The sequence below is a fragment of the Alternaria alternata genome (assembly GCF_001642055.1).
Source record: "Alternaria alternata strain SRC1lrK2f unplaced genomic scaffold CC77scaffold_21, whole genome shotgun sequence".
In the NCBI taxonomy this organism is placed as follows: Eukaryota; Fungi; Ascomycota; class Dothideomycetes; order Pleosporales; family Pleosporaceae; genus Alternaria; species Alternaria alternata.
Window position 1 is genome coordinate 612,274 of NW_017306210.1, and position 10,450 is coordinate 622,723.

Sequence of the window (10,450 nt, forward strand, 5' to 3'; positions counted from 1 at the left end):
GGCCCAGCTCTCCGGAGCACTGGAGCTTGCACATGCCACAGTCTCCCACCTCGCTGTTGTATTTTCTTTCTTCGCAATCACTGTGGGCAGAGTCGCGTAGGTTCTCACTTGCTTCGCACAGCTTTTCTTGGTATCCATACCGGATCCTGTTATAGTTGTACGAGGTTCTGCGCGCGCACAATCGCTTCATCCTGCCCCCCCCCCCCCCCCGGACCTACGGACGCGACCCCCACCACAGCTTTCTACCATGTCAAACATGACGGACTCGGTGATTGAGAAGCTGCCCAACACGGCAGAGCTCAAGGAAGATGTCAAGGCCGCTTCCAAGTCGTCGCTGCAGTCGCTACGGGCGCTGTTAGCTGGAGGCGTGGGTGGTGTGTTTGCGGTTGTTGTGGGCCACCCGTTCGATCTAGTCAAGGTGCGCATGCAGACGGCAGAGAAGGGTGTATACACGGGCGCTATGGACGTTGTGAGGAAAACAATCGCAAAGGAGGGACTGGCCAGGGGACTGTATGCGGGTGTTTCTGCGCCGCTTGTCGGTGTTACGCCCATGTGTGAGTGCCCTTGAGAAGCCGTGTATGGGTCAGTCGGACTAGAACGTTAGCTGACATTCTCCAGTCGCCGTGTCCTTTTGGGGTTACGATCTCGGCAAGCAGCTCGTTTCTAGCGTGTCCAAAGTCGAAAACAACCAGTTCAGCGTCGCACAAGTCTCCGCCGCCGGTTTCTTCAGCGCCATCCCCATGACCATCATCACCGCACCTTTCGAGCGCGTAAAAGTGCTCCTACAGATCCAGGGACAGAAGAATCTAGCACCTGGCGAGAAACCCAAGTACTCTGGTGGTATGGACGTTGTCAAGCAATTATACAAGGAGGGCGGCATAAAGTCCGTTTACCGTGGCTCTGCCATGACATTGGCGCGTGACGGCCCAGGATCAGCCCTCTACTTTGCGACGTACGAGTACGTCAAACGCACTCTGACTCCCAAAGACCCTGTTACGGGACAGCCTGGATCGCTGAGTATGGGCGCGGTCATGGTGGCGGGTGGTGCTGCCGGTATCGCCATGTGGATACCAGTCTTCCCCGTTGACACCATCAAGTCGCGATTACAGAGTGCCGAGGGCAGACCGACAATCAGTGGAACCATCAAAGGCATTCACGCAAGTGGTGGCCTCAAAGCCTTCTTCCCTGGCATTGGACCTGCCATGGCACGAGCAGTGCCTGCCAACGCGGCTACTTTCGCTGGCGTAGAACTTGCGCAGAAGGCTATGACCAAGATGTTCGACCGCGACGGCGAGTAGGGCCCTACCAGCATCGCCAAACCATTTGGTGGAGGCGAAATCATGTGCGACGACGATCAAAGACTTTTCCAAGCTCTTCGTGCGATATCCCACAGAGGACGCTTTTTCATCTCTTTCATACTCCATGTCTAGTTCATTTCTATGTTGATCGAGCGAAACGACGATTGACGATATTGGTGGCATAGCATATGGCGTTGTTTTACGTTTGTACGCCTCCAGCGCTTATGTATAGAGTAGGTAAGGGGCTTCCTAGATGGCGTCTCCTTCGTCCGTCTTCTCGCCAATAGATACTATTTCTACACACGCCCCAAGATATGCCGATGAATCTTTGATGATCCAACAGAGCGGTTCCGAAGGCGGCCATGTGGTCGGTCATAGCAAGGGATGAAGGTGAGGGGCGGCAGAATGCGGATGCATCCGCTGCTCTCCCTGTTCCTCTTCATCCCGAACAACAGCAAACCAACAACTACTATTCTCTTCCAGTGTTATGCCGAAGTGTGGAGTTGTCAAAATGCCGGATATGAATTCGCAATCCCTGACGCATGCTTTCTTTATTTCCTCAAGTTTAATCCTCCGATGTATCTCGCGACCACACGGCGTCAACCTGCCTTTAGTTCCTCTTTGTTCCAGCAACATGCTGCTCGTATTCATGATATATGTGTTTCAGAAATCCTTTCCGTACGCCTGTCGATCTCTCTAAAAAGATGGACGGGATATCCTGCTAACGCGCGGGCGGAAAGTGGCCAATATTGCCCTCCGACGGGCCGACCATAGTGGTGAGAAATCGGGATATGAGGATGGACACTGGCCAGCCCCCGTCGACTTTAACACCAATTGGACTGAGGTTTGATCCACTTAGGCAGCACCCAGTGAATCCCGCTGTTCCTGTTATTCTTTCTGGTCCGGGGTCGAATACTACATCGACGAGGACCATCTTCCTCAACCACCCATTTGAAAGGTTGAGTCCTATACTGGCATCGAGTCCAAGGATTGTCGAGGCCGATTCCAAGAGACGCTCATCTGTCTACCTGGACGTGAGAGAAATTGATACCATGCACAGCAGATTAATACCTGGTACCGACTTTTTCGACGACTGTTCATCCGAGTCCGACTCCGGAGCCAGCGCAGCCTTACTCGCAAGGATATGTACGGACACTCCTGAACTTGGTCACCGCAGCCAACCACATCCCACAAACATCGACGATAGAAGCGTGCCACGGGGTCGAAGCAGACACCGTCGCACCACCACCGCGCTCTCCAACGTGACGAGCCTACCAGTCAACAGCTCAGACTACAGCGGCTTCAACGAAGAACATACCGCGGGAGTTGTCGTGATGGAAGACGGAGACGCACCAAGCCATGCCCGGAAGATGTTTTTGACGCGTCTCAATAAGGAGAATGTACGGTTGGTGGATGGCAGATCCCTCAGATCGAGTATCGACTCACCCCGGCATTCCATCTTCAACGGCTACAACAACAGCTCTCTCCCCATATCTCCAGCATATCCTGCATCAGCCTTGGCCGCCATGTTCTCAGCTAGTGCGACCTCAAGGGATAAATTGCGTGAGAATGGCGAGGAAACACTCACGCCTCTACCGCAGAGTCCTACGTTCCGGAACGGTCATCACCAGATGAATGCTTCAGATGGTGATAGCAGCTCTGATAGTGTACTTGCAGATTCTATCATCAATGCGCATGTGCATGCGATGCGTGCGCTAGAGGCATTGAGAGCCGATCCAAAGAGTAACGAGAATTTGGAGAGGAGTGGGGGGAAAGGAGTGGGGAAGGTGGAAGCTGGGCGTAATTATCTGAACTCGGGTACTACGACTAGTTGGCCCAAGTCTGTAACCTCGTTATCTGCGAATCGGCAGATCAGGCTGAGCGCTCTGTCAATGGGAACAGTGACACCTAAACGAGGACAAGAAGCAAGATGCGGCGATGATTGCGCTGCTTCCCAAGACGTCAATAGAACGAATCCGTTTGCCACACCCTTGCCAGACACCAGTTTATCTTTCCCGGCAATGGGCTACACCTGCGATTCCAATTGCCTGCCCAACTTCTCCCTCCCCGCTTCCAATCCTAGTATTCGTAGTGCAGAAGACTATGCTAGGTTGGACTCAGCCTGTACCAGTATTTCCCCCGAGGGAGTTACAAGTTACCTGCCCCACAAGCCCGAAACCGCTTACAACGCTCGAAAAGGCAAGCATGTACTCGGTCTTGTGACGACGAGCGTGGAGGGCTTGGACTTGAGGAGTCGAAGAGAGAGGAATGAGAGTGCGCAGGGTTTGATACGGGGTCAGGCCGAACCAGGCGATGGGAAAGGGAGGAAAGATAGCAGTGCGAGGCAGAGCGCAGGCGGTTTGGTTATCTGGGTCGGGATGAAGAGGTGGACGTGGAAGATGCGCAATGAGACCGGAGGAGGGAGAGGGGCTAATGATGAACTTAGACAAACGAAGTTGGAGGGGATTGTTGTACCGAGTAAGCTCTTGGACAGCGATGCTGATGATGAGAAGCAGGGATATCGCTATCGAGATCCGCGGCATAACAGCGCTGAAATCGACTTCGACGATACGGCTTTTGCTGAGAGACTACGATCGGCTAATCGCCAGTTACTTGGGCAATCTTTCCGCTTCAGCGCGAGGACGCTGCGTGGTGTACAGTTTGGCAGGCGCAATGTCTGTTGTATCGCTAGTATTAACCACACGGGACACGAACGGAGAGGAAGCGCAGATAAACAAACAACATCCTCGGCGCAGCTACCTCACCCCTCGGAGACCCATCTACTCGCTTTGTACAGGAATCCCGCTATCGGTTTCAAAAAGTACATGATGGTTACGTGGGCGAGAAGGATCGCTGTGTCTTCTGCCTCGCCGAAGGAAGCGCATGTACCGACTCTGGAACTGGTGTATATGGTCTCACCGACGAGAATTGTTGTTGTCATGACCGTCTTGCTCAGTATTAGTGTCGCAGCGGCGTTGGCTTGGGTGGTTTTGGGCCATGTTGGGGATGGGCAGGAGACGGCGGGACCGGGTCAGCGGGTGGGAAGTGGGATGGCGATTGGTGTTCTGGTGCTGTTAGTTGAGGCGTGTGGGTTTGGGGCTTGGGTTGCGTTTTCATAGAACAGGCGAGACATTGGTCGCATGGGAATGTATGAGTGGGACGATGGTATCCGTGCACGTCTTGGTGTAGCTTTCTAGGAGCGATATGAAATAGAGTTTGATGGAGCAGATGGAGTAATATAGGCGGGTAAATAGGAGGGATCATGGGAGTGGCTGTAGATTTGAGTGTCAAATGGAAATCAGAGTAATTTGTAGCACAGTAAGAAGGTATAACCATTTTGGTTCTGACAGGAATTGGAAATGCTAAAATTGAGTCAAGAGAAGTAGTGCCGACTGGTACACTGAACGCTGGTCACGTGACGCTTACTGCACTGCATTGAACATTGGCCTGGGGTCGGTGAAGGCAATACCCTCTCTTTACCAAGTTGTAACCTAGCTACAACATTTTAAGCAGTTTTTTGAGTTTCATCTCAGAATTAAAAGAACAAGAGCAGGCATAGGCTGCACTACCACTTCTGTCCTCTTCCATTTGATGTCCTCCAACTCATCAGAATCAATAACCCATGCCTGCTCTCCCCACCGCTCGCTCAATCTCTTCCAACATAGTCTGCGCTCCCTGCGCACCCCTCGGTGTTCCTCGCGGAAACTTGTATCTTCCATCCACACCACCAGGCGGATCGACAAGCTTGCCCTGCGAAGAACCAGTGAAAAGCGGTATCTGGCCATCGTAGACACGAATCGGACTCAGCTTCTCCAGAGACCGCGAGTCGAGATCATCGAACAGCTGGCTGAGAACACGCGCGTAGGCTCTTGTGAAGCCCATGTACGGCGCCCCTCCGCGATAAGGCATGTTGGCCGGGTCCTCGGCGTCCAGTACAGTGACCCACGGCTCCAGGTCCAGGTTCGGGACTTTGCCGCGAGCAAAGTCTGGCGCATTCAGCAACGAAGCCAGTACAGCTTCGTCGATGACAATGCACACATTGCGCCGGACGTCCGACGGCCACTCTTCGTCGTCGTCGTCGTCTTCATTTCTCTCCCGGCCAACAAAATCTGCGATCCACTGGTTAAACGCCTTGCGCACCGAGGCATAGTCAGCCCCGCGCAGAAGAGCACTGTCAGAGATGACGGGTAGTGCGAACGTGTCGGGATCCATTTCAGCCCCACTCTCCGACGGGGTAGCGTAGTCGTGTAGCTTCTTCAAGGCGGCAGCCCACTGTGCGTCGTCGTTGTCATTAGCATAGGCGGTGCGCACAACGACAAAGCCCCATTGGTGGGTGAGACCTTCCATTGCGCTGCGGAACTGCGCTGAAAGGCCACTGAGATCTCGAAGTTGTGATTGCTCCGCCATTCTGAAGTTGGCCGCAGTGGGTGAGAGGTGAGAGCGTGGAGCAATCTCAATTGTAGAGGCGGGGGCGGGGCAGTTGGAAGGAGGCCTGATTATTGGCCGGTGCAGACGAAATTGGTGTTCAAGTCAGGAGTATCCGGGACGGTCTTTGACATCTCTTCGTTATTTATCCGTTTATCATCTTCGGCATCTATTATGTCGAAATGAGGCAGGTGCAACTTCGAAATGAAATGCCAAGCCTATCGCAACAAGACCCACTCAAGAGGCTGAAGATACAAACACGCTAAACTGACACGAGCTAATTATAATGGGCTGCACAAGGCTGGAACGAACACAGGTACGGAGTACTGTGCCAGGATGAGTTTAGTGCAGGATGTCGGAGCCATGAAGGAACAGTCTCAATAAAATTTACTCTATAGGGGCGGACAAATGACTACCACTACCACAGATTCGTAGTGTCAATGGAAATTTCCCCATTGGTAATACCGAGCGTCTCCAAGCGGTCAAGATGCTGGTTGACCTGTAGCGCTCTCGCCTGATACGTTTGATCGTTGGGATTGTTCAACGGGCTCCATGCCCGGCGCATATCCGTAATGGCACCGCGCACCCACGTACGTGTATTCGATGCCATATCTTCTAGGTGTTCTCTGAACCAAGTGTCCCAGCAGTCGCGTATGTTGATGCCAGCGTTGGGGTGCCCAAAGTTGTATCCATCAGATGCTCGCTGGAACTCTTCTCGGAGTACTCTGTTGATGCCTATGAGCTTGGGTCGGACATACGGATGGTTCAGATAGTTGAATACCGCAATGGCCTTGATTGTGTCAGTATGTTGATCGTTGTAGTGGCCTACCATACTCACATCTCGGATGGACTGTAGCGCTTCCCGAGGCTCGTTGCTGGCGACCATTAATAGCCAACTGGCATCACTGATGGGATCCAAGTATCTCCATATCTACGGCAGCATGGTCAGTCTAAGTCTCATCCATGAATACCTCCATGTCGGCTACATACCCTAGCTTTCATCCCGTTCAGGTTCGTACGCAGCAAGACGAAGTTCACTGTGTTCAGCTCACTACCGAGCGCGTCCATGATACGCTCACTGGGAACTGGACTCATGAATCCACCAGGCAAAGATGGGCCGCTCGCAATAGGGTTGTTGAAGCCATTGATGAAGAAGTCGCATGGAACTTTACACCTTCTGTCGCCCGGTGCATCGGTGAAAAACAGAGCCATTGTCTGTATCTCGATAATGTGTTCAGCTGTGTGGGATCAAGAGTCAGCGATGATGATCATGCAAGGAGAACTACATCTATAGCATGCAGAAAGAGTGAGTATCAACTTACTGGCATAGTATTCGCCATCTGGCAACTGAGAAACTCTGAGGTTAGTCATGGAGCAATGATCCTCGAACATATGGGTCAGGGCATTGTCGTAGATGGGATTATTGTTGTCCCACTGGCCAGCGCTAGTCCACGGCCTCTTCCTCCACTTGATCTTCTTGCCATTGGGGTTCGCCGAGTCTACACACTCAAACTCAACGTCCATGTTATCGCGCTTCTCAAGAGCGCCGTGATGTCCTGCAGGAGATGTGTCGAGGGTGCCTCGCGCTTTCACAGACCCAAATCCCATGCCACGCTTATCTGAGGTGCCAGGCGCATCTTCATCAAAGGAGTCGAAGCACAGCCCATCTATCCCGCACATATCGGCGTCACAGATGACGACGGTAACTTGTGTCCGCCGTATCAGAGCGTCGGTGACATCGAGCTCGCAAGCGAAGCGCTCTGCAGTGATCTCTGGGCCCTCAAGGTCAAAGGCAGGATAGCGAGACTTGTCAGTAAGAAATGACTTCATGGGTACTGTCTGCATTCCCTCATGCTTGGTTTTGATGTAGTCGTCCCAAGCACTGTTATAAGCCTTGCTCATGTCGGTCGGCGTCTGGTATATGGCTGAGAGGATTAGTATCAGCAGCTGCAGGACTCGTTCAGCGTTGGTCATGCCATTGCCGCCAATGGGTGTTTGCTGCCGAGTGAGGAGTTGGGATTTGTCTTCGTGGCTTATGAGGCCTCGTTCCAGGAGATAACGTCGTTGAAGAGACCCCGTTCCCCGAGGACAAGTTGGACTCTCGACCCAAGCCTTCATGGCATCGCGATACTTTTGTATCGCATCTGACGGACGCGTCTCGGTGTCGTAGTTGTCCGCATCACAGCAGTACGCTCGAGCACCACTAGTCTTGCAGTCGTCGCCCCAACCGTCCATGGCTACTCGTGTTTTGCCTTCGGGGCAGTTGGGATAGCATCGGGCTCCTGCGGAACCCCATCCGAGCGACTTTTCCCATTTACAGTTGCTCCATTTGCGGCTGTTCGTCTTCGTGTCGCAGCAGTACTTGCGTTCTTGGACCTGCCAAGTACTTGCTTCCCAGCCCGCAGAACGCATATTGCAGATGGCACCACCACTGCCCGTTGCTGAGACGACTAGTTCCGTCGGCCACGCTGAGCCAGCAAACGTGCACTTACCCAAATCGCACATTGGCGCGTCTGACCACTCGCAGCCCTCATAGAGCTCCATGGCGCGCAGTGGTTTCTTGTCCGAGTCCGAGGTGGTGCAGCAGGCGGCCTGGTAGCCCGAGTCGCAATAGTTCGAGTTGGAACCAACTTCCTGCGTACCGTCCGGACATTTTGAATCGCATTTACCGCCGCGTTTGGGAAGTGTGTACCAACCGCACGTTGGAAGCGTCTCGGACGACGGGCAACAGAGGCGATGGATACCCGCGCCATCACACCCAGAGTTATCGAACATCCATTCATCTGTACGTGCATGCTCATCACTGCGCTTCATAAGCTGCCAGCCCGAGGGGCAGCCTCCATCCATGCAATTTGTCCATTTGCACTGGGGATGCGGAATCTTGACTTCTTGTTCAGGGCCTTCTGTACTAGGCAGGAGAAGGATCTTGCGATTGGCCGCTGCTGCCAGGGCTTTCGTGTATTTTGCCTCCTTGGTGTCGTGACTGATAGCCCATACCATAACGCCGCCCAAGCAGCGCTTGCGGGCGAACTTGGTTTTCAATTTGAACGTGTCCGCATCGTCGTAGGTCAGCCACTGATCGTCCCAGTGAAGCATCTTCACAGTCTCCTTCTCCCATGACTTGGGCACCAGGCTCTTTTTCTTAACGATGTCGTCGATTTCAGAGTTGAGCAAAATACCAGCCTCGTTGCTGCAAGGACCCTTCTTGGAACCCGATGCGTATTGGCACTGGGGTTCAGTGCAGCTTGGGTCTTTGAGCGTGTAAGCTCGCGCGTAGAATGCGAGACCCAGAACTACCATGTTTGGATCCACTTTGTTCCTCCAAAGGAGATCAAGGGCGGCATCGATTTCGGTAATATTCGTGTGAGGGTTGAGATATTCACCAGTCCACTTGTTGCCTGTATCAGACGTTAGAAGAGATCAGATCAAGAAGAGTCAAAACTCGAACCTTTATCCCACGTGCCGTGCAGATCATATGACATGATGTTGAAAAAGTCAACCGATTTCTTTAGCTTAACAAGGTCGAAGTGTTGTAGATACCAGAAGGATGCCGGGAGTGTAATAGACAGTCCACCGCGGCCAGCTGTCTGCCGAAGCTCTTTAGACAAGTTTTCCATGAATTTAGGAAAGTTTTTAAAGTCCTCGGGTCTGCCACTGCGGTCCGGAGCTTCGGGGTATTCCCAATCAAGATCAACGCCATCCATGTCGTACTTGTTCAGAAAGGCAATCAATGACTTGATGAACTTCTTCTGGTTCTCTTCAGACCGTGCGATGTCTGAGAAGACAGTTGCAGTAGGTCCTGGATCGTTAAACGTCCAGCCACCAATGGCGATGTAGATGCGGAGTGTGGGGTCATCTTTCTTGAGCGCTGTCAAGCGCTTGTAAAGTGGTATATCCTCAGGTGTCGCGGGTAGAACTTCGAATGTCTGGGGATCGATCGTGGCAAAGGCAAAGTTGATGATTGAGTAGACGCCACGAGGAATCTGCTCAGGAAAGAAGGCGTTGCACGGCCTTCGGGCACCCCATCCTTCATAGTAGCCAACCACCCTATTAAGAGTGCCATCTTCATCACAAGTCTCTCGTTTGACTTGCTTATTGCCACACTAAAAGTATGCTAGTGAGCTTGATGCTTTGTAGGAGGTAGGAGAATGGCAACTGTCACTTACAAAGTCTTTCGTTGTTCCACAAAATCCCTAAGGAATATCTTGTTAGTACTTACAGACACCCAGCTCAAAGGAACTTGTATACCGAGACTGACTTACAAATTTTGAACAGCACACGTTGAGAGGGCAAGTGGATCTCTTGGCCCATTCTGAACCGAATCCGGGATCACAGTCAGACTTGCGGTCGCAGCCAGAGACGCAAACATCCGATGCACAAAAGTCTGGTCCGAAACCACAATGGCCAAACTTGGAGCTGATTTCGTTGGTCAGCTGATACTTGAAAATTAGAGTGGAAAAGGTAACGTTGCCAGTTTCTCACATTGACCGACGTGTAAGCTGTCATGAAACTCGCATAGAACATATGACTTACCAGCATCCAACTTCACAGGGGCTTGAAGCACTACACGTTTGTGCATAGGACAGTGGAAGAGATGTCAAGAGAAGACTAAGAAAACAGAAAAGAATGAACGTAGTCGAAGCCATGACTACAGCGGTGATCTGACAAAAGAGTGTTGTGTCTTCTCTTGGTCGCAGAGGGAAATGCCAAAGAAATAAAGAGGTTCG

At 52.3% G+C, this 10,450-nt stretch overlaps 4 protein-coding genes across 4 annotated transcripts; 2 read left to right on the top strand and 2 right to left on the bottom strand.

Moving 5' to 3' along the window:
* Nucleotides 1–203: 203 nt before the first annotated feature.
* CC77DRAFT_997221 (mitochondrial carrier) lies at nt 204–1,748 on the top strand. Its single transcript, XM_018536509.1, has 2 exons — nt 204–554; nt 619–1,748. The coding sequence occupies exons 1-2, from the start codon at nt 248–250 to the stop codon at nt 1,296–1,298; spliced, it is 987 nt and encodes a 328-aa protein (XP_018382093.1). The 5' UTR covers nt 204–247; the 3' UTR covers nt 1,299–1,748.
* A 133-nt stretch (nt 1,749–1,881) lies between these two features.
* CC77DRAFT_387269 (hypothetical protein) lies at nt 1,882–4,567 on the top strand. The gene has a single exon (XM_018531479.1). The coding sequence runs from the start codon at nt 2,090–2,092 to the stop codon at nt 4,415–4,417; it is 2,328 nt and encodes a 775-aa protein (XP_018382094.1). The 5' UTR covers nt 1,882–2,089; the 3' UTR covers nt 4,418–4,567.
* Nucleotides 4,568–4,683: 116 nt separating this feature from the next.
* On the bottom strand, nt 4,684–5,910 carry CC77DRAFT_1024007 (hypothetical protein). Its single transcript, XM_018525779.1, has one exon. It carries the CDS (start codon nt 5,703–5,705, stop codon nt 4,911–4,913), a length of 795 nt encoding a protein of 264 aa, XP_018382095.1. The 5' UTR covers nt 5,706–5,910; the 3' UTR covers nt 4,684–4,910.
* Nucleotides 5,911–7,775: 1,865 nt separating this feature from the next.
* On the bottom strand, nt 7,776–10,072 carry CC77DRAFT_1078089 (glycoside hydrolase; the record flags this gene model as incomplete). Its single annotated transcript, XM_018529272.1, has 4 exons — nt 7,776–9,121; nt 9,172–9,826; nt 9,890–9,916; nt 9,986–10,072. Coding segments are annotated over 4 exons (2,115 nt in total), but the record flags the coding sequence as incomplete, so codon positions are not given.
* Nucleotides 10,073–10,450: the final 378 nt, after the last annotated feature.

Coding starts and splice junctions, on each gene's coding strand:
- CC77DRAFT_387269 (XM_018531479.1), top strand. CDS start 2,090: ATGAGGATGGACACTGGCCAGCCCCCGTCGACTTTAACACCAATTGGA.
- CC77DRAFT_997221 (XM_018536509.1), top strand. CDS start 248: ATGTCAAACATGACGGACTCGGTGATTGAGAAGCTGCCCAACACGGCA. Junction 555..618: donor TGTCGGTGTTACGCCCATGT/GTGAGTGCCCTT, acceptor GACATTCTCCAG/TCGCCGTGTCCTTTTGGGGT.
- CC77DRAFT_1024007 (XM_018525779.1), bottom strand. CDS start 5,705: ATGGCGGAGCAATCACAACTTCGAGATCTCAGTGGCCTTTCAGCGCAG.